The sequence below is a fragment of the Leptinotarsa decemlineata genome, unplaced genomic scaffold, assembly GCF_025532065.1.
Source record: "Leptinotarsa decemlineata unplaced genomic scaffold, Ldec_3_MD MMD2_P_RNA_scaffold_14, whole genome shotgun sequence".
Lineage (NCBI taxonomy): Eukaryota > Metazoa > Arthropoda > Insecta > Coleoptera > Chrysomelidae > Leptinotarsa > Leptinotarsa decemlineata.
This window is the reverse complement of record NW_027412528.1, coordinates 2962435-2986739: the sequence shown is the minus strand read 5'-3', so window position 1 is coordinate 2986739 and position 24305 is coordinate 2962435. Positions and strand designations below refer to the sequence as shown.

Here is a 24305-nt window from a genome sequence, read left to right as displayed (position 1 = left end):
GCCAGGCAGTTCAGAGGTTCCCTATCTTCCATCTGACAAAATTTCAGATGGGCGCCTATTTATCAATTTCATTGTCAAAATTATATGTATTGGCGTATATTCTAGTTGAGTCTTTTTTATTTTGGTGGCGCTCGGGAGGTACGCGTATACTTGTGCCGTATATTTTTCATACATGTGAGCGATTATGAGGCGTCCATATAACTGACAACAATGCAATAGTTTTTGCGAGAGGGAAGTCTCAATGATTTGTTAGAAATATCGTTGATTTGGTATGTTTGTAGGTCGGCGCCGGTTTCATACACAGGGTGACAATTTGAAAACTTACAAGGTCTATCTCTGAGCAACCAAATAAAATATAAGAAATCGCTGAAAACAACTTTCATAATACAAAGGGAGAAACAAATGATGTGATGACTAACTTGTTTTTTCTCTCACACCCTTGCCCCAAGCCACCACAACTTCATATTTTTGAAAGGCAACCACCTACTTGTGATACATTATCTGAAAGCTCTTAAGATATGCTCTTCAATGGTACTCTTCAAAGCTACATTCGATGCAGTAAGTTTTGGTTCATCAAATAAAAGAATTCATTCAGAATAAATTTTATTTTCTATTATTAATTTAGTAAATTTTCAAAAACATGATTTTTACCATCGTAGCATTAATATTAAGACTTGAATATTTTACGCCTCTTCTATTTTTTTTTATTCGTCTCGATAATAGATAGGGATAGATAGGGAAGGAGAGTGGCACCTTGTTTTAGAGGTCTTTCGAATACCTTTACTACTCTGTCAACAGAAAATTTTTGTGACGATTAGTTTTCGAGATAATTTGAAGTTTTAAAGGTATTTGCATTGAGTTCAACTCTTTTTAAAATAAATCAAATTGTTTTTAAGGTGCAAGTTACGTTCAGAACTCTCATAAAAAAAATAAATTTTTGCTTTTTATGACAACCTGCTAATACGTGTCCATTTGATGTCGAATTATTTGTTTATTACGAGGAGATTTCTCCGGGGATGGGGTTGGTTACCACCATTACATTTTAGGTAAATTGAGTGGCACCTACTTATGAAGGTTGAATTGCCTCTTCAAGAAGTTGTTAATAAGAATCACCGGTTGAATTTCCATCAATGAAAAATGAACCTATAATATGATTGCCTAATATTCCGGCCCAGATATTCAACTTTTGGGGATGTTGGGTATGTATTTCTGCGTATTGTCTTGGTTTTCATCCGACCAATAACGGCAATTGTAACGGTTCACGCAACCATTTGAATAAAATGAGCTTTCGTCCGAATAACAGATGTTATAAAGCAGTTCGGGATTTTGCATTAATATTTCACTCATGCCCTCACAAAACTCCTGTCTTCGGTCAAAATCATCCTCATTGAGTTCACGAACAAGTTTAATTTTGTAAGGATGGTATTTGTGGTTTTTAAGGATTCTCCATGCGATCATATGGCTTATTCCTGCCATTGCGGATAAACCTCTGGTACTTAACCTGGGATTGGCGATGACTTGACCAAACACTACAATCGCATTATCGTCATTCACTACCCTTCTCTGAACATCACTTTTTTCATTTAAAACCGAACCTGTCTCCCTGAATTTTGTGACCAAATCCAGAACGTGATTTCTGCTTAGGTGTTTACCAGGTTTTTGCTCGTTAAATAAAATTGATGTTTTATTAGCATTTTGGTCGTTGCCAAAAAATGAAGCAATAACTGAAACCCTTTCGGCAGTAGTGAAAGAAATGTTTAAACAAATAACAATACACGACCCGTTTCAACAAAACAATCGAACGTTGTTATTTAACAAAAAATTGATAAGAAGAACTGCTTAAAATTTTTTTTATTTAGGCATACAAGTTACCGAGTGGTCTGTCTAATGTATTATCAACATGGCAATTTTAACTTCAAATTATCTCGAAAACTAATCGTTACAAAAATTTTCTTTTAACAGAGTTGTGAAGGTATTCGAAAGACCTTTAAAACAAGGTGCCACTCGACCTACTTTCCCCATCTAAATAAAGGTCGTCGGACGCACCTCTCTGAGGGGGTGCGTACTACAAAAAATCTGATTAGTCTGAAAGGTGTCCCCCTTCAATTAGAAATCGACGTGTCCGAGCTTTTTTGAAAATCTTACTTTTTATATTCAAAAACGGCTCTGTTAGGTTTTCGTTGTTACACACTGTATATAGAAGAAAATGTAAATGGCGAAATGTATGATCACATGCTAGAAAGATCTATCGAACCTCGGATAGTTCATGAATTAGAGAATCACAGAGACATACACGGCAATTTATCTTTGAAAGAAAATGTATTACATTTTCAACAGAATGGGGAACCTTATTATTTTGTAGTTCCAGTTATTCAATGGTTAGATAATAATTATGCTGATCAATGTATTGGAAGAAGAGATTCTACTGAATGGCCTCTCACATCCCTGGACCTATCTCCTCTAGATTTTTTCCTCTGGGCCACTTACTTAAAATAGGTTGTTTTAAAGACGACGCAATCTGATTCAATAAAGCCACTGAAGGAAAGAATAATCCAAGAATGCTGAGCTATTTTCAGAGAAACATTTGCCAATGTTTCGGAATGACTTTCGGAAATGAAAATTGCGAAAGTTATAAACAATTTAGTGAAAAATAAAAAATGGGTCCAGTTTTTTGGAAATATCTCAAAAACTAATTGGAATTTTCAAAATCGAAAAAAAAAAATTCGAAAAGAGGAAGAAATTTCCTATCGAAAAGTCCTGACTACCGGAACTGTAGGACCAATATTTATAATTTTCCCGGAGCTCTGAAATAGAGCTCTAAATCGGGTGTTTAGCCGCGTGTAGGCCGTGCGTGTTTAGGTTAATTTTACAAAAAAAAATTTATAGCATATAAAATATATAAATTGAGGAATGAAAAAATTCAGTCATATACTCAAAAGATAAATTAACAGTAATCTGTCGGTAAAAAATTTTTAATGCAATTATTAGATTTATTATGCTATTGTTAATTAACAATTTTTTATCACTCGATTATCATTATTGCAAATGTAATATTTTCACACTTTAAACTAAAAGTGTGAAATTTTTTCCTTTCGTAGAGTTATGATTATAACGGTTAGGAATAGATTCATTTTCGAAATATTGAAAAATTATTATTTTTCAATTATTTATTAACAATTTACTGCATTTTTTAATGAAAAAGTTTAATAAATAATCGAAAAAATTTTTTTATATTCATCATTATTACTGATATTTTTTTTTAAATCAGAAGCTACATAAAAATATTTTTTTTATTTCATCACTTATTGTTTAAAACTTTGTTATAAATTCGATAAAAAATGGAGTGAATAAAAAAATGCATGGTTTTTTTCATTCATCAATTGCAACTGGAACAAAAATGAAATGAAAACATTCATTTGTTTATAACAAATTGTTTATTCAATACACAATGGAGAATTTTAAAAATTAAATTGTTTTTGTTCCGAATTAAAAACAAGATGAATAATTATTTTAAAAAATTGGTTTCTTAATATTATTAATTGGTGGTAAAAAAATTGTTACTCAACAAATGCGTTTTTTTGCATTGTAAAAATTTCTTCAAGAGACAATTGAAAAAAATCATGATTTTTATCAAAAATTAAGATCCAAAAAAAATTCAATCATGTTATAAACAATGCATTTGTTTATAAAAAATTTTTAAACAATGAGTGATAAAAATTTTAAAGAAATATGTTCATCTAACTTCTGATTTGTTGATGATCGAGCGATAGAAAATTGTTAATTAACAATAGCGTAATAAATCGAATAACTGCAATAAACATTTTTTACCGACAGATTATTGTTCATTTATCATTTGAGTATATGCCTGAATTCTTTCATTCCTTAATTTATATATTTTAAATGCTGAAATTTTTTTTAGTAAAAATGGCCCAAACAGGCACGGCTCACGCGCGGCCAGACAGCCGATTTCGAGCTCATTTTCAGGGCTTCGGGAAAATTATATATATTGGTCCTACAGTTCCGGGAGTTGAAACTTTTTTATAGGAAATTTCTTCCTATTTTCGAATTTTCGATTTTGAAAATCTCAATTAGTTTTAGAAATATTTTCAAAAAATTAAATCCATTCTTTATTATTCTCTAAATTGTTTATAACTTTTGCTATTTTCATTTTCGGAAGTCGTCCGTTTTCAAAAACTTTCTAGACGCTATTCCGAATCGAATGACACCTCAACCATAATTTTCGGAGACTGCTGAAGAAAGTTCGGAAAAAAGCACTTCTTGATCAGATTAGTCAAGTTCAAACATAGCTTAACAATCTTTCAACAGCTACAGATTGGGGATGAGAAAAAACAGAGACTCTGTTTTTGCCCATGAAAACACCATAATCATTGGCAGGTTTAGAATTACTGAAACTAGTTCATTGTAGTTGCATAGTAGGTATCTAACTGCAGTAAAACTTAAAGCAGTAGAAAAACAGTGATGAGTGCATCCGATGTTGTTGGGATGATGACAATTTCAACTTCGAGTACGGCATGATTGTTGATCAACAAAATACTAACCATCCAGTATATCGAAAACTGATTCAGGCATTCTACGTATCAAACTCAGATACTAACTCTGACGGTTAAGAATGCGTTAATAATAAATTGTTTTGGTAATAAATGATAAAATTAATTATGAAAAATGTTTCTGTCAATTTGTAGAGAAATGTCAATTATGATTTTCAAAATAGAAAACATTCTCCGAATAATCATTTGAACATTCGAGATATATAAAAAAACGTTCATAAACAATTAAAAATCGTATTTTTTTCTGAATATCATATTATGAAGATAAAAATTTTTTGAATTCCCATACGGTCATACACAATTTATAAACAAATTGCGCTAAAACAGTTTGTTCAACTTACCGAATGTCTTTATTTGATACAGAAACAGGATATAATGATAAATATATAGAAAAATTAAAACAATATGTTATGTTACTAAAAAAAATCATAATGAACAAAATATAATGTTTTTGAACTTTTATAATGTGATCTTGTGGAGCACATTGATAAAAAGAGATTCACGTTCATTACAAGACCAAACACGACTATGATACGATATTTCATCATGGAATCCTAGTGCCTATCTTCCGGCTCCATCATCAGATCAGCTCCAGAGTACCTACCATATTGTCATCAAAATCACATAAAACTGCCAATTTTCATAACGCTACGATCTTTAAAAGATGGTTAAATTAGTTTTCTTAGATTTGACTACATAGTTACATACATACATACAGGTCGACCTAATAAAAGCGTATTAGAAACGAAAAACTCTAGAAAAAATTAAAAAATATTTAGGTCAGTCCTTAAAGAAATATTGAAAAATGCATGACTCGAAAAATCGTATACCATACACGGAAATGAATCTTGACAGGTCTTGATGCCTTCTAGATGGCTATCCTGTGTAGTGTGTATCAGCCAAATGGAATAAATATGACACTGAGTAAATATGACTGTGCTCAACAAAACACTCAGGCACGTCCAATTTTCAACAACCAAATTTTTCAATGCTCAATAACTCAGTTAACGGGAACAACAACTCGACCACGAACTCGGGCTTTGCAACCGTTACCACATCGCCTCTGATAATGTATACCGCAGTAGTAGACGAAACGTCAGGCATAAAAACCTGCAAACCACGCAAACGCTGAAAACAGATTTTACACTGTCATCTACGGCCGTGAATATTTACATTCTTTGGTAATTCATATTATTTATCCTATCGTCTGTCATTTTGGCGTCTTCAACTAGTTTGAATACTTTGAATTCTTGCTGTTTTCTAATGGAAATATACAATGAACTTTTTGTAATTAAAGTTGAACTTTCAATAATCACACCATGCATGTGTCGGTTTCACTTCTCCTATCATTATATTCGGCTCGCTTAAATATCATACAGTGTTAAAATGGAAATATGCCAACCAAGACAAAAATTATCGAATGATATTGAAAATTTCGTTATGGAATAAACTTTTCATGATCAGTCAATATCACTTGGTACCTATGTAAAAATGAAATACATACCGGCTACCTGAAATCCATACGCAATTTGTCGTTGGCACAACGCTTGTTGAAAAACAGATGTGAAGAAATTAAAACCCACTTGCTGCCTACATTTAATGCGGTAAATATTGGCAACGTTGTAAGGATTCCCAATAATCTATTTCATGTATGAAAATATACTTATTGGACTCCCTATTATCAATCAGATGTCTGATGATGGTGTATACTGAGGAGTTCTTATGAATGTTTGACGGACGGACGCTCTACTATCGAATCAATAGTGAACTCAATTTTTTTATGGTGGTAAAAATGTCATGCCAGCCTACAGAAATCAGTTTTCTAGTACTTACCATGAAATATATTCGGTAAATTCTTCAAATTATGATGGACGCCCTATCAGCGCATTCAATGTATGGATGCCATATTGATATCGGATGTATATATATATATATATATATAAATATATATATATATATATATATATATATATATATATATACAGAGATAAAGATGTTATTGAGTGTGTATATAAATCAAAAGATACAAATTTGTGGACAGAACACTCAAAAAATGGAGGCCAATAGCCAGAAACACGTGTCCGCGGTTTGCCTCCATTTTTTGAGTGAATATATATATATATATATATATATATATATATATATATATATATATACATCCCGATATCAATATGGCATCCATACATTGAATGCGCTGATAGGGCGTCCATCATAATTTGAAGAATTTACCGAATATATTTCATGGTAAGTACTAGAAAACTGATTTCTGTAGGCTGGCATGACATTTTTACCACCATAAAAAAATTGAGTTCACTATTGATTCGATAGTAGAGCGTCCGTCCGTCAAACATTCATAAGAACTCCTCAGTATACACCATCATCAGACATCTGATTGATAATAGGGAGTCCAATAAGTATATTTTCATACATGAAATAGATTATTGGGAATCCTTACAACGTTGCCAATATTTACCGCATTAAATGTAGGCAGCAAGTGGGTTTTAATTTCTTCACATCTGTTTTTCAACAAGCGTTGTGCCAACGACAAATTGCGTATGGATTTCAGGTAGCCGGTATGTATTTCATTTTTACATAGGTACCAAGTGATATTGACTGATCATGAAAAGTTTATTCCATAACGAAATTTTCAATATCATTCGATAATTTTTGTCTTGGTTAGCATATTTCCATTTTAACACTGTATGATATTTAAGCGAGCCGAATATAATGATAGGAGAAGTGAAACCGACACATGCATGGTGTGATTATTGAAAGTTCAACTTTAATTACAAAAAGTTCATTGTATATTTCCATTAGAAAACAGCAAGAATTCAAAGTATTCAAACTAGTTGAAGACGCCAAAATGACAGACGATAGGATAAATAATATGAATTACCAAAGAATGTAAATATTCACGGCCGTAGATGACAGTGTAAAATCTGTTTTCAGCGTTTGCGTGGTTTGCAGGTTTTTATGCCTGACGTTTCGTCTACTACTGCGGTATACATTATCAGAGGCGATGTGGTAACGGTTGCAAAGCCCGAGTTCGTGGTCGAGTTGTTGTTCCCGTTAACTGAGTTATTGAGCATTGAAAAATTTGGTTGTTGAAAATTGGACGTGCCTGAGTGTTTTGTTGAGCACAGTCATATTTACTCAGTGTCATATTTATTCCATTTGGCTGATACACACTACACAGGATAGCCATCTAGAAGGCATCAAGACCTGTCAAGATTCATTTCCGTGTATGGTATACGATTTTTCGAGTCATGCATTTTTCAATATTTCTTTAAGGACTGACCTAAATATTTTTTAATTTTTTCTAGAGTTTTTCGTTTTTAATACGCTTTTATTAGGTCGACCTGTATGTATGTATGTAACTATGTAGTCAAATCTAAGAAAACTAATTTAACCATCTTTTAAAGATCGTAGCGTTATGAAAATTGGCAGTTTTATGTGATTTTGATGACAATATGGTAGGTACTCTGGAGCTGATCTGATGATGGAGCCGGAAGATAGGCACTAGGATTCCATGATGAAATATCGTATCATAGTCGTGTTTGGTCTTGTAATGAACGTGAATCTCTTTTTATCAATGTGCTCCACAAGATCACATTATAAAAGTTCAAAAACATTATATTTTGTTCATTATGATTTTTTTTAGTAACATAACATATTGTTTTAATTTTTCTATATATTTATCATTATATCCTGTTTCTGTATCAAATAAAGACATTCGGTAAGTTGAACAAACTGTTTTAGCGCAATTTGTTTATAAATTGTGTATGACCGTATGGGAATTCAAAAAATTTTTATCTTCATAATATGATATTCAGAAAAAAATACGATTTTTAATTGTTTATGAACGTTTTTTTATATATCTCGAATGTTCAAATGATTATTCGGAGAATGTTTTCTATTTTGAAAATCATAATTGACATTTCTCTACAAATTGACAGAAACATTTTTCATAATTAATTTTATCATTTATTACCAAAACAATTTATTATTAACGCATTCTTAACCGTCAGAGTTAGTATCTGAGTTTGATACGTAGAATGCCTGAATCAGTTTTCGATATACTGGATGGTTAGTATTTTGTTGATCAACAATCATGCCGTACTCGAAGTTGAAATTGTCATCATCCCAACAACATCGGATGCACTCATCACTGTTTTTCTACTGCTTTAAGTTTTACTGCAGTTAGATACCTACTATGCAACTACAATGAACTAGTTTCAGTAATTCTAAACCTGCCAATGATTATGGTGTTTTCATGGGCAAAAACAGAGTCTCTGTTTTTTCTCATCCCCAATCTGTAGCTGTTGAAAGATTGTTAAGCTATGTTTGAACTTGACTAATCTGATCAAGAAGTGCTTTTTTCCGAACTTTCTTCAGCAGTCTCCGAAAATTATGGTTGAGGTGTCATTCGATTCGGAATAGCGTCTAGAAAGTTTTTGAAAACGGACGACTTCCGAAAATGAAAATAGCAAAAGTTATAAACAATTTAGAGAATAATAAAGAATGGATTTAATTTTTTGAAAATATTTCTAAAACTAATTGAGATTTTCAAAATCGAAAATTCGAAAATAGGAAGAAATTTCCTATAAAAAAGTTTCAACTCCCGGAACTGTAGGACCAATATATATAATTTTCCCGAAGCCCTGAAAATGAGCTCGAAATCGGCTGTCTGGCCGCGCGTGAGCCGTGCCTGTTTGGGCCATTTTTACTAAAAAAAATTTCAGCATTTAAAATATATAAATTAAGGAATGAAAGAATTCAGGCATATACTCAAATGATAAATGAACAATAATCTGTCGGTAAAAAATGTTTATTGCAGTTATTCGATTTATTACGCTATTGTTAATTAACAATTTTCTATCGCTCGATCATCAACAAATCAGAAGTTAGATGAACATATTTCTTTAAAATTTTTATCACTCATTGTTTAAAAATTTATTATAAACAAATGCATTGTTTATAACATGATTGAATTTTTTTTGGATCTTAATTTTGATAAAAATCATGATTTTTTTCAATTGTCTCTTGAAGAAATTTTTACAATGCAAAAAAACGCATTTGTTGAGTAACAATTTTTTTACCACGAATTAATAATATTAAGAAACCAATTTTTTAAAATAATTATTCATCTTGTTTTTAATTCGGAACAAAAACAATTTAATTTTTAAAATTCTCCATTGTGTATTGAATAAACAATTTGTTATAAACAAATGAATGTTTTCATTTCATTTTTGTTCCAGTTGCAATTGATGAATGAAAAAAACCATGCATTTTTTTATTCACTCCATTTTTTATCGAATTTATAACAAAGTTTTAAACAATAAGTGATGAAATAAAAAAAATATTTTTATGTAGCTTCTGATTTAAAAAAAACATATCAGTAATAATGATGAATAAAAAAATTTTTTCGATTATTTATTAAACTTTTTCATTAAAAAATGCAGTAAATTGTTAATAAATAATTGAAAAATAATAATTTTTCAATATTTCGAAAATGAATCTATTCCTAACCGTTATAATCATAACTCTACGAAAGGAAAAAATTTCACACTTTTAGTTTAAAGTGTGAAAATATTACATTTGCAATAATGATAATCGAGTGATAAAAAATTGTTAATTAACAATAGCATAATAAATCTAATAATTGCATTAAAAATTTTTTACCGACAGATTACTGTTAATTTATCTTTTGAGTATATGACTGAATTTTTTCATTCCTCAATTTATATATTTTATATGCTATAAATTTTTTTTTGTAAAATTAACCTAAACACGCACGGCCTACACGCGGCTAAACACCCGATTTAGAGCTCTATTTCAGAGCTCCGGGAAAATTATAAATATTGGTCCTACAGTTCCGGTAGTCAGGACTTTTCGATAGGAAATTTCTTCCTCTTTTCGAATTTTTTTTTTTCGATTTTGAAAATTCCAATTAGTTTTTGAGATATTTCCAAAAAACTGGACCCATTTTTTATTTTTCACTAAATTGTTTATAACTTTCGCAATTTTCATTTCCGAAAGTCATTCCGAAACATTGGCAAATGTTTCTCTGAAAATAGCTCAGCATTCTTGGATTATTCTTTCCTTCAGTGGCTTTATTGAATCAGATTGCGTCGTCTTTAAAACAACCTATTTTAAGTAAGTGGCCCAGAGGAAAAAATCTAGAGGAGATAGGTCCAGGGATGTGAGAGGCCATTCAGTAGAATCTCTTCTTCCAATACATTGATCAGCATAATTATTATCTAACCATTGAATAACTGGAACTACAAAATAATAAGGTTCCCCATTCTGTTGAAAATGTAATACATTTTCTTTCAAAGATAAATTGCCGTGTATGTCTCTGTGATTCTCTAATTCATGAACTATCCGAGGTTCGATAGATCTTTCTAGCATGTGATCATACATTTCGTCATTTACATTTTCTTCTATATACAGTGTGTAACAACGAAAACCTAACAGAGCCGTTTTTGAATATAAAAAGTAAGATTTTCAAAAAAGCTCGGACACGTCGATTTCTAATTGAAGGGGGACACCTTTCAGACTAATCAGATTTTTTGTAGTACGCACCCCCTCAGAGAGGTGCGTCCGACGACCTTTATTTAGATGGGGAAAGTAGGTCGAGTGGCACCTTGTTTTAAAGGTCTTTCGAATACCTTCACAACTCTGTTAAAAGAAAATTTTTGTAACGATTAGTTTTCGAGATAATTTGAAGTTAAAATTGCCATGTTGATAATACATTAGACAGACCACTCGGTAACTTGTATGCCTAAATAAAAAAAATTTTAAGCAGTTCTTCTTATCAATTTTTTGTTAAATAACAACGTTCGATTGTTTTGTTGAAACGGGTCGTGTATTGTTATTTGTTTAAACATTTCTTTCACTACTGCCGAAAGGGTTTCAGTTATTGCTTCATTTTTTGGCAACGACCAAAATGCTAATAAAACATCAATTTTATTTAACGAGCAAAAACCTGGTAAACACCTAAGCAGAAATCACGTTCTGGATTTGGTCACAAAATTCAGGGAGACAGGTTCGGTTTTAAATGAAAAAAGTGATGTTCAGAGAAGGGTAGTGAATGACGATAATGCGATTGTAGTGTTTGGTCAAGTCATCGCCAATCCCAGGTTAAGTACCAGAGGTTTATCCGCAATGGCAGGAATAAGCCATATGATCGCATGGAGAATCCTTAAAAACCACAAATACCATCCTTACAAAATTAAACTTGTTCGTGAACTCAATGAGGATGATTTTGACCGAAGACAGGAGTTTTGTGAGGGCATGAGTGAAATATTAATGCAAAATCCCGAACTGCTTTATAACATCTGTTATTCGGACGAAAGCTCATTTTATTCAAATGGTTGCGTGAACCGTTACAATTGCCGTTATTGGTCGGATGAAAACCCAAGACAATACGCAGAAATACATACCCAACATCCCCAAAAGTTGAATATCTGGGCCGGAATATTAGGCAATCATATTATAGGTTCATTTTTCATTGATGGAAATTCAACCGGTGATTCTTATTAACAACTTCTTGAAGAGGCAATTCAACCTTCATAAGTAGGTGCCACTCAATTTACCTAAAATGTAATGGTGGTAACCAACCCCATCCCCCGGAGAAATCTCCTCGTAATAAACAAATAATTCGACATCAAATGGACACGTATTAGCAGGTTGTCATAAAAAGCAAAAATTTATTTTTTTTATGAGAGTTCTGAACGTAACTTGCACCTTAAAAACAATTTGATTTATTTTAAAAAGAGTTGAACTCAATGCAAATACCTTTAAAACTTCAAATTATCTCGAAAACTAATCGTCACAAAAATTTTCTGTTGACAGAGTAGTAAAGGTATTCGAAAGACCTCTAAAACAAGGTGCCACTCTCCTTCCCTATCTATCCCTATCTATTATCGAGACGAATAAAAAAAAATAGAAGAGGCGTAAAATATTCAAGTCTTAATATTAATGCTACGATGGTAAAAATCATGTTTTTGAAAATTTACTAAATTAATAATAGAAAATAAAAATTATTCTGAATGAATTCTTTTATTTGATGAACCAAAACTTACTGCATCGAATGTAGCTTTGAAGAGTACCATTGAAGAGCATATCTTAAGAGCTTTCAGATAATGTATCACAAGTAGGTGGTTGCCTTTCAAAAATATGAAGTTGTGGTGGCTGGGGGCAAGGGTGTGAGAGAAAAAACAAGTTAGTCATCACATCATTTGTTTCTCCCTTTGTATTATGAAAGTTGTTTTCAGCGATTTCTTATATTTTATTTGGTTGCTCAGAGATAGACCTTGTAAGTTTTCAAATTGTCACCCTGTGTATGAAACCGGCGCCGACCTACAAACATACCAAATCAACGATATTTCTAACAAATCATTGAGACTTCCCTCTCGCAAAAACTATTGCATTGTTGTCAGTTATATGGACGCCTCATAATCGCTCACATGTATGAAAAATATACGGCACAAGTATACGCGTACCTCCCGAGCGCCACCAAAATAAAAAAGACTCAACTAGAATATACGCCAATACATATAATTTTGACAATGAAATTGATAAATAGGCGCCCATCTGAAATTTGTCAGATGGAAGATAGGGAACCTCTGAACTGCCTGGCATGGTGAAACAATTCGGCGTCCATATATGGACGCCTCATTGAAACCGGACGCCCGATTGATAGAAAATTGTAAATGTACGGAAGCTCTATTGATAGTTGGATATATATATATATATAAATATATATATATATATATATATATATATATATATATGACCAACTGTGACTTCGAGGACAGTTTTCTCCAGTAACTGTGAGTTTGGGGACAAAACGGCTATTTGAGGACTGTCCTCAAACTTTTCTGTTATATTCAACTGTAAGTTCAGGTACACCACCATTTTGGGGACAATGGGAGCTCCTTGTTATAGTTTGAGGACATACCATATCGGAAATGATTCCGAGGACTAATTCAATTTGAGGACATTTGGGATTAGATGGAAAACATTTCAAAATATAAATTGCAATGGGAAGTTCATTCACTAACATCACTACTGACAATTATCGCAATAATTCTAGTCCTTCGGATTGAATGAATTGCCAGAGGTTATGAAAAGTGAAGCTCGAATTCGAGAATAGGGTAGATGAATATTATGAAAACAATAGAAATAGATGAGTTGTTTACTCCCTTGAACATATGTAACTATTGTGCATTTTTGACCCACTTTCAGTCGTCCGATTAACTTGTTAACTTAAAGGTATTGATAATTATGGTGACAATAAAATGAAATTATTGCTAGAGAAAAACAAAATGGCAGCTCCAAGATGGCGGACGAGTTTTGTAACTATGGTCCGAGTCTTTTCAAAACTAGTATATGAGGGTTTGCGGGGTCGGAGATTATGAATGTTTGTTCATAATATAGGATGGCGGCTCCAAAATTGGTATGTGGGGGTTTTCAGGTCCAAGGACGGCAGGTGAGTTTTTTATTTTGACCCAATTCCATTTAAAATTGGTATGTGGGGAAATTCGGGATCAGAAATTGATTTTGTTTTCGCCATGAAATCAAGTTGGTGGCTTCAAGATGAGAGACGAGTTTTGTGAGTATGATCCTATTTTATTCATAATCATTATGTGGGGGTTCTTGAGGTAAAATATTATGATTATTTTCAATAATCATACAATCAAGATGGAGGACGAGTTGTCCAAATTTAGACCCACTTTGAGTCGTCGGAATAACTTGTTATTTTACAGGTGTTGATAATTCCGGTGACAACAAAATGGCGGCTCAAAAATATCGGACGAGTTTTGTAACTACGGTTCGATTCTTCTCGAAATCAATATATGAATAGATGAAGAACAAGTTTTGTGATTATTGTTCAAATATATGAAGAAATTGGTATTTGGTTTTCGGAACAAATATTAAAATGTTATGTAATATTCATATACTCCAGATGACGGTTTTTATATGGCCGATGGGTTTTTCTTATTATGAACCGATTCTATTGAAAATTGGTATGTGGAAAAATTCGGATAGGAAATTATGATTTTGTTGTTGATATCCATAAAATCAAGACGGTAGCTCCTAGCTGGCGGACGGATTATGTGATTTTTGTCGAATTGAAACTTAGTATTTGGAGGTTTTTAGGGACGAAAATAATGATTTTTCTGGCAATATTTATAGAGTCAAGAATGTGACTACGAGATGAATTTTATTATGATTCGATTCTATTGATAAGTGGTATGATTCATAATTGTTTTTGGGAGTTCTCGGGTTTAATGATTATGATTCTTTGTCAACAATCAGAAAATCAAGATTATCCTTAAAATCGGAATGTTGGGTTTTTGGCGACATTTTTCATATAATCAAGATATTGGCTCCAAGATGGCAGATACTTTTTTATTATTATCCGATTTCATTGAAAATTTATATCTAGGAAAATTTGAGTTCAGAAATTATGGTTTAGTTGTCGATATCCATAAAATTAAGATGATAGCATCAAGATAGCGGCTAAGTTTTGTGATTATGATCCGATTCTCTTGATAATTGTCATGATTCATAATTGTTATGTGGGAATTCACGGATTCGGGGTTTATGATTTTTTGCCAAAATTCATAAAATCAAAATAGCGGTTCAATATGGCTGACGAGTTATGTGAATGTTATTATTTAATTATATGAAAAATCGATACAAAAATTATGATGAAGAAAGGATAAATGAAACTTTCTATGATTTTTACCACTTTTATTTGTAACTAACGTTACTGCAGTTTCGTCCTATACGAACATTTTCAAACTTATACAATAAACTAACAATGATTCATTACATTAGCCATTATATACCACCTCTGTAGGTACTAATAGAGGTACTTGGCTTGATTGAGTACCTGAATTTACAGTTTACAATGCGGATGTGCCAATTTAAAAACCAGCGAGTAAACTAAATCGATTTGATCATTTAACAGGTTGCACCCGCAATGTTTATGCTTGTGAATTTCCAACTCAATTATTTAGAGTTCTTCACGTTATTTTTTTATATTAAGCTAAACATATAACTTATTTTAGAACAATATTTTTGGGCGTTTGTAGAAAGAAGAAAGTTCGTTTGCAACCCGTGCGCTGGATACAAAAATAACTATCGAAAACGTTATAATGGAAATTTTTACATATCAGGTGGAGTGTTGATCTACATTCTTCTTAAGCTTGACGTGGTCTTTACGGGTCACCCTGTATACTCTGCCTAATTTATTTGCATATAACATTCCCATGTTCAACGTTAACACAGTTGGATTGTGAAATATGTATATACTCAAAACGGGAATAGTTGACAGATCACAGAGCTCCACAGGTGGCCTCAAAATAAAATCATATTTTTTTTTATGACGACCCTGTTCGGGAGGCAGCGACAGAAAATAATATGTTTTCAATATTCTACAGCTTCTTTGAATTAACTCTTTTGATAATGTCAAAAATGAAGGTAGTTTACTTCTGAACACTCTTTGGAATTTTAATTTTGATATTTTGACAACTCATATGCAATTTTTCCGCAATGCACCAATTTCTATGAGGAATAAAATTTTCTGACAAATCGATAATAAAAAAGTTGCCGAACTTCTGCAAACTTTTGAAACTCACTGTATGTGAACGCAACATCATCGGAGTGGTAGACTCTCATAACGTGTTACACGAAACAACAAACTGACAAAAAACTAGCCTTCTATAAATATGTGCAAATTTTCTGTCTCTGTCTTCTGTACTATAAGCAGGTCGGTTTGTTGCATCAAAACACGAGGGAGACGGGGGGGTAAGGGCCAAGCGAAGACACGCGACAAGTGGACGTTCAAGTGACAACAGCATGCTGTGAAGACAGTGACAAGTAAAACCCGACAAGTTACTAATCTAGTAGTTCACAGATCATTGAATGGGAGCTGAAGGTGTTCGATTTGAAGTCTCGGGATAAGATTTATAGATTGAAGATTTGCCTTGTAGATTTTTGGTGATTGCTCGATTGGCAATACTGAACTTGGAAAATACTCAGGTAAGTTATAATAGTTAATTTGTTTCGTTGTTTATCGTTATTCATTTGATGGAACATGACACTTTCAAAGATCGCAAAAAAAGTCGGCTTCTCAAGTGAACAGATGCTTTAATGTTTGGTTTATGCAACGTTACCAAAAACTAAACCTATGAATAAGAATGAATTACGAATTCAACACCAACAAATTTTATATGCGCGTCAGTCAGTTGAGAGTTGAGACAACATAAAATCTACAATCGAACTCGCAATCGGCAAATTTAGCTAAATGCGCCGCAAGGAAGCAATAGCCAAAAGAACCTAGACAGAGAGAGAGGGAGACGCAATCGGCAAATCCTTTGTGATTGAGAAGCAAGGGTGGCGATAATAATTTTTGTTTTGGTAATTATTTCGTTTATTGCGATATCATTATGAAATAAATTAGTGAATCATGGTACCCAGGTAAGATTCTTGAGTGCAAACGTGTCCCACCTGACTACAGAATTTACCACCCTTCTTTACTTATACGAAGAACTATAATCGAAAATTGCCTTTCAATTAAAAATCAAGTTTTTCGTCAAATATGTATGTGCGTGGCAAATAAAAAAAATATAGGTTTAGAGTAAATTTCCTCACTGCGAATTGAGAATTAACACGAAATTGAATAAACATTACTGTACTCTCAGGTGTAGGCTTACGAAATTTTCTTTATCATTTCTATTTTTTAGGAATATGTCCAAGAAATATTGTCTTGTGAGGTTTGTTGACGACAATATTTTATATGTGGTGTCAACAAATAAAATTACTCCCATTGAGGATAATTTAGTGTGGGCCCCTTATAAAGGAATGGGCTATTATGAGGCTACTCCAATGGAATATAATGATAGCAGAACATTGCTCGAAAATAAAAAGAAAGAACAGGGAAATAAGAAATTCGGTGAGTTACCATGCATTCATTACAGCAGTTTTGGTGGGTTCATAATATACATTAGTTACATGTCTAGTTTTTAATGTGAACTATTTAGAATGTTCATTTTTAACCACAATGCAAAATTCAGTCATCATTCCCTCTGTTAATTAATTACAGGTACCATACCACAAGTGGCACTAGTAGATGTTTTGGCCCAGAAAAGTTATAGAGATGATGATATGCAGAGTGTTAATGAGAATAACAATTCTTTAGATGTTAGGCAGAATGCAACTGAAAGTGAGTACTTTTAAGTCCATCCCATAAACAATTATTCAATATCCACAGAACTTTTTTGTGCTACCGGATTATACAGGGTGTTTCAAATTCGATCCCCACCATTGGGATCTCGGAAACTATAAGAGATATGAAGACAGTTAAATTGGGGCAAAGTTGCGCATTTACCTGACTAACAATTTTTTTCGGCTTTTCAAATGAACCAAACTTGCTGAGATTTTGATCCAATAACTTGAACATAGTTCGATGTGGTTGTCTTTCGAGATACAAGTTTAAATATATTTTGTATCATATATCTTTTTTCTTCATTCGTGAAAGCCATTTTTCGCCAAAAATTCAATGACTTGTACAATAACAAAATTTCATTGAGTGTTACAGAGTGAAAGTCAAATTTAGAAATATCAAAGTCAAAGCCTATTGTGATTAGAATTTTTATTTTTCAATATCTCCAATTCTTTGTTATGATGGTGGCCGGAAGATGAAACGTCGGATAGCAAGTCTGAAAACACCATTATGTATCAGGAAAAAAGTAGCAATGTGGAAGTGCAAATTTATTTTCGAATCCCTCGAAAAATAAAGCCCTAAAAAAATAAAAACCATTTTATGAAATTTCTGTTTTTTTAGGATATCTCCAAATATACTCGAAATTTCAGAACTTTCTCAACTGCATATTGTTAGTCAGGTAAATGCGCAATATTGTCCCAATTTAACCATCTAAGTATCTCTCATAGTTTCCGAGATCCCAATGGTGAGGATCGAATTTGAAATACCCTGTATTATTTTTTATTGATCATTCAGATTTCACCACCAATTAGGAGAGATAAAAAAAGGTAATCATAACATTTTCTGACAATGTTCAAAACTTTGCAAACAATTTGGAAAGGAAGACAACTTTGTGGTTACTCATTGACATGTTCATGAGCATCATACAAAATACTGTCAATTTTTTTTCTAATTCATAATTTTCACTTTATAGCAACCGAGAATGAAGAATCAGACAATCAAGATGAAGATGATGACTCAGTTGTGGATCCTGACTTTGAACCAGGTCTTTCAGATGTTGAGCAGACCAGAAATGAAAGTAAGTATTGTACTGGGCCTGTTTGAGGATGAACACCTATATCTACGAAACCACTCGTTAAACAGATTTGCCACTAGAGGGTGCAATTGGCATGCTAAACAGTTTTTTAACAGTATGATAACATTTAACGTCTATTGAATCCAGAAAGTAAACACCTAATCACTTTTCATATCTTCTTTTCGTTCTCAGAAAATGTTCTAGCATATAATGACTTTTTTCTACTCAGTTAATTGTTCTCATCAAGAATGAATGCTTCTAAGGCTTTCTCAAAATTTTCTGAAAAAAAATGTTTAAATGTATACCTCTCAACAACGACAGAACATGTTAAAATAATATACCTTTGTAACATAAACATTATCAATTATCAAATATACAGGGTTATTCAAATTATATTTTCCTTATTGAGATGTTGATAAATAAAAGAGATATGTAGAAAGCTAAAATAAATAAAGTTACTGAATGAAGTTCATGATTTCATTTTTGAAATTAAAATTAAAAATAGAATTTTTCTCATTTTTAAGACAAAATGGTACCCTCATATTAGAATTTGAAAATCCGGACAGTTATTTCTAGAATACTATCCCATTATTAATTCTGTCATCCACCGTTACAGTATTTACAACCCAGCACATTTTTCACTGGGCAGTGATTTCTAGAATACTATGCCATTATTAATTCTGTCATCTACCGTTACAGTCTTTACAACTCAGCTTCGGTCAGAAATTATGCATTTCTGGATAACAGCATGACTTGTGGATTTGTAATGAAGAAAAGTTGTAATCGAGACCAACTTTTCTGTTTACTACTCATTGCCATAATCATAAACATTGTCCAGAATACTGGCGATTTTGTTTCTGATTTATTTTTACTTTCCAGCTGTCGACAATGAAGAATCAGAAAACCAAAATGGAGTCGACAATGACTCTATTATGGATGCCGACTTTAAACCAAGACTTTCAGATGTTGAACAGACCAGAAATGAAAGTAAATATTGTACTGAGTGTCTGTTTAAGGATGAAAATCTATATCTATGAAACCATTCATTATACAGATTTGCCACTAGAGGATGAAATTGGCATGCTAAACTGTTTTTTTAACATTATTAAAACATTTTAATTTTTACTGATTCCAGAATTTTTAGAGCTAAACACTTAGGTTAGGTTAGGTCTGAAGTGAGTGGGTCTATTCGACCCTCCACCGCAACCCGCAAGGGTTTATTGTGGCTCACACACTCAACCAAATAAACCCAGCTTTTTAACGAAGCCGATTAATTTGTATGTTGGGTGGTGTTGCAAGTCAGATGGTAAGAGTAAGACTCTGCCGAACTCTAAAAACCTGATTCGGTCCCCAGCGGGGCAGGCACAAAGTTATGCTCTGCTGTTTCATCATTTTCCAAACATAGGCGATACACACTGTCTTCCGACAGTCTGAGTCTCTGCATATGATGATTCAAATGACAGTGACCTGTAAGAAGGCCGGTTAGACATCGTAGTCTTTATGGATATCATTTATGGATAATAGCATGGCTTGTGGATTAGAATACGAAAAAGTTGTAACGGAAGCCAATTTTTCGGTTACTCAATGCCATAATCATGAAAATTGACCAGAGTACAGGCGATTTTTTTTCTGATTTATTTTTACTTTCCAGCTACCGAGAATGAAAAATCACGAAATCCAAATAAAGTTGATAATGACTCAGTAATGGATGCCGACTTTGAACCAAGAATTTCAGAAGTTGCCCGGACCAGAAATGAAAGTGAGTATTGTATTGGGTGTCTGTTAAACGATGGATACCTACAAACCATTGTTTGTAAAGATTTGTCACTAGAGAGCGCAATTGTAATCGTAAACAATTTCTTTAACCGTATTATAATATTTCAGTTTTGATTCCAGAAGTTCAAGGGGTTAACTTGTATAACTCTGTATAACTTTTTTTGAAAATATCATTATAAACATTATTACTTAAATTTCAAAAATTCTAGCATGCACAAATGCCAAAAATATAAAGATTTCATAAATAGTTGTGAGGTCTTATTCACTTTGGGAATGTTTCAGATCTGAAATAGTCTCGCGGTTCTCTAGTGAATGTTTTTCTGTTACTGTATCAATGCAGATTCACTGCACAGAAATTTGGAGGCCTTCGTGGATACAGTAACAAAAAATATTTGATAAAGAACCGTCATATCAATTCAGTTCTAAAATTGAACCCAAGTAAATACCCAAACCATGTGTGACAGAATCTGGTACACCCCCTTCTTTTCTTCAGTTCGAAAGTTTAGTGACAAATATATTTTATGAAGTGCCAAATTTTACTCATTCATTTTAAAAAATAACAGAAAAATGAGGTTGTACCATGATCCTGTTACACACGGTATATAATTAGCTGGCCACTGTTTTGAAAAATTTTTGATGGTCAGCATCACATATCTCATTACATTCTTTTATCCATTATAGGATCATTTTTAATTTATTAGACCTCGTCAACCGAAAATAACTTAAGATTCATTTTTCAGTTGTTTATATTATCGCTATAAAACTAATAGTAATAAATTACACATGGTGTTTAACCCACTGTCTGACGCACTTTTATTTTGTTGTACCAGTTTCACCATGCCCAAATAGTCTCTGAACTTACCCGAATGATGCAATGTTAACAGACACTTTTCCTTTAAAAAATTTGGAAGAATTAGATCTACTCTTAAACTAAACCTCTGAATGCGGAGATAAAAAGTATATTGAAAGCATTGAAACATGGGTACACACAATATAGCAGTGACGAAATAGGTTCAGAATGAAATGTTTCTTTCTTAACTCAGGAATGTATGATAGTATTTGATAATATATTATCATTCGGGTATGTTCGAACACTAAGTATATCATTTATCGTCACATCGAAATGAAGGAGCTTCAGAATATGGCTACTTTGCCAGCCAGCTATGGGAGAGTTATGAAATAACGTGCTTCTTTATAAATGAACACTCTCGTTTAAATTCATATAATGTATTTCGCTTTGCAGATTATCAAATTGTTGCTCCAATATACTTACCAACTCCAGATATGGATTACAAAAAATTAATTGTCTTCAAGTCAAATAATCGGACTAAATCAAAAGTTCATTTTTGTAAATACTGTATGAAGCTTCAAACAAAATTTGCTCGTCATTTAGAGAACAAGCACAAGAATGAAGAGTCAGTTGCAGAGTTTTTAAGACTCCCTAAGAAGGACATCTCCAGAAGTCAATTAATACAAAAAATTCGTGTAGAAGGGGATTTCCTGTATAATACCCAAAATAAATACAATCTAGAGGGTAATTTGATTGTTGTTCGGTGTCCTACATCCAAGCAGAGAACAGCCGATCAATTCAGGCCCTGTGGAAATTGTGGCGGCATGTATTCAAAAATGTCGTTAACAGCTCATTACCGGAAATGTCAAAAAAATAGGATCAAGGGAGCAAAAGATGTCTTCTTAATGTCTAAGCAGAAAAGTATGTTCATCTCCTCAAAAGCCAGTGATATTCTTAGAAGCAGTGTTTTGCCATCACTTTGTGATGACAGAGTAACGAAAACTATTATATCTGATGAAGTAATAATTTTGTTTGGAAATCGCTTATGCCAAAAATATAGATCTCACCATCTGTACAAAATGATACGAGCAAAATTGAGATGTGTTGCCACATTTCTGATAACCCTTAGAGAGATTTCTGGTATACCTAAAATTAAATTGGAAGAGATATTTGATCCACTTCACTACGAAAATTGTATTTCAAGCATCAATAAAATGTGTGGCTTGAATCAAGAAACTGGAAGATACAAAAGTCCAGCAACTGCTTTTGCAATAGGGTCACATCTCAAGAAAATTGCATTCTATATGATATCAGAGTATATTAAACAAAAAAATAAAACCAGACAAGAAGAGGTCAAAGACTTTCTTCTTCTCCTACAAGAAGGTCTTGCACATGACATCAATAAAACTGTACAGGAAAATCAATTGGAGAGAAACAGAAAGAAAAAAAATATTCTTCCGTCGTCTCAAGACATTCAGCATTTAAGAATATTTTTGGATAACCGCCGAAGCATTTTCATAAAGAAACTCAATGACAAGTTTACTTTTCAAGATTGGAAAGAACTATTAAGTGTGACCCTAACTTCATTACAGTTTTTCAATCGGCGAAGAGCTGGTGAAATTGAGAGAGTAGCAATTTCAGATTTTTTTAATTATGAAAGACTTGAAGATAATGACGAAATATTAGGGCATCTAGACTCAGATGAAAAGAAGAAAGTAAATAATTATGTACGTTTTTTGATTAGAGGTAAATTGATGAGAGGAGTACCTGTGATGGTAAACAAAGATAACTTTATTGCCCTCAAATTGCTTTTAAAATTTCGAAATGAAGCAGGAGTCAGTTCTGATAATACATATTTATTTGGCCTGCCTGGCAATTCCCACAGTCATCTTTCGGCTAGTAAATTAATGAACCAATACTCAAAATTATGTGGCGCAGAAAAGCCAAATACCTTACGAGGAACACAACTCAGAAAGCATATAGCGACCAAATGTGCTACGATGGATTTGGGTAAAACGGAACTGAAAGATATCGCAGATTATTTGGGTCATAATGAAAAGATTCATTTGGACCATTACAGGCTGCCAAATGTAGCAAAAGACATAGTTAGAATGTCTAATATACTGGAAAAAGCCCAAGGAGATGGAGATGGAAATCTCTCTCAAGACTCATTTAACGTCCATTCCACTCGACGTGTGTTCGCCAATCAAAAAAGTTTATTTGAAGGTTGTAGACTGTGATGTAACTTGAGTATGTTCATTTCGGAGTTTCATCATACTATAATTTGAAAAGTTCACTACGTTTCAACTGCTACTATCCGCAGTTGTGTTCAGACGTTTACAATCCTCTAAATAGTATGGTAATCTTAATTATAGGTAATTTGATTAGTTCCAGTTTTCTACCTGCTACCTGCCCATTTTTAATTGAGGTGACATTAAATTCTCCATTTTCCTGTAATACCATTACAGACTACCAAATGTGGCAAAAGTCAGGAAGCTGACAAATTAATGTCACCCCAATTAATGATGGGCAGGTAGCAGGTAGAAAACTGGAAGAGTTATTCATCAATAGCAGCCAATTAAATTAACTATAATTAAGATTGCCATAATATTTAAATTCGTAAACCTTTAAAAATTTGTCAATATTCACTGCGGATAGTAGCAGTTGATACATAGTGAATTTTTCAAATTATAAGACGATAGAAGTCCGAAATAAATGTACTCAATTCTAGTCCAGTCTTTCCTATACTGATTCGAGCTAATAACACTCTTGCTCCACTCTAACCAAAAATATTTACTTTATCTACTCTTGATTACTTACTTATCTGCTTTATGTTTTGTTGGTACACAGTTCTTG

The 24305-nt window shown here is 32.7% G+C and overlaps 2 protein-coding genes across 12 annotated transcripts in view; one reads left to right on the top strand and one right to left on the bottom strand.

The window, feature by feature from the left end:
- LOC111515066 (serine incorporator TMS1) overlaps nt 1–24305 on the bottom strand; it is a 275478-nt gene that overhangs the window by 87844 nt on the left and 163329 nt on the right. The window lies entirely within an intron of this gene.
- On the top strand, nt 16413–23704 carry LOC141482838 (uncharacterized). 4 transcript variants are annotated; one of them, XM_074176704.1, is made up of 7 exons: nt 16413–16625; nt 17330–17538; nt 17689–17808; nt 18782–18886; nt 19763–19870; nt 20535–20642; nt 21903–23704. In XM_074176704.1, exons 2-7 carry the CDS (start codon nt 17334–17336, stop codon nt 23687–23689), a joined length of 2433 nt encoding a protein of 810 aa, XP_074032805.1. In that variant the 5' UTR covers nt 16413–16625; nt 17330–17333; the 3' UTR covers nt 23690–23704. The 4 variants fall into 4 exon arrangements, with proteins under 4 accessions (XP_074032805.1, XP_074032810.1, XP_074032802.1 ...); XM_074176709.1 differs by lacking the exon at nt 16413–16625 and adding an exon at nt 16664–17003; XM_074176701.1 differs by lacking the exon at nt 16413–16625 and adding an exon at nt 16664–17063.

Coding starts and splice junctions, on each gene's coding strand:
- LOC141482838 (XM_074176701.1), top strand. Junction 17,809..18,781: donor TAGGCAGAATGCAACTGAAA/GTGAGTACTTTT, acceptor TTCACTTTATAG/CAACCGAGAATGAAGAATCA. Junction 19,871..20,534: donor TGAACAGACCAGAAATGAAA/GTAAATATTGTA, acceptor TTTACTTTCCAG/CTACCGAGAATGAAAAATCA.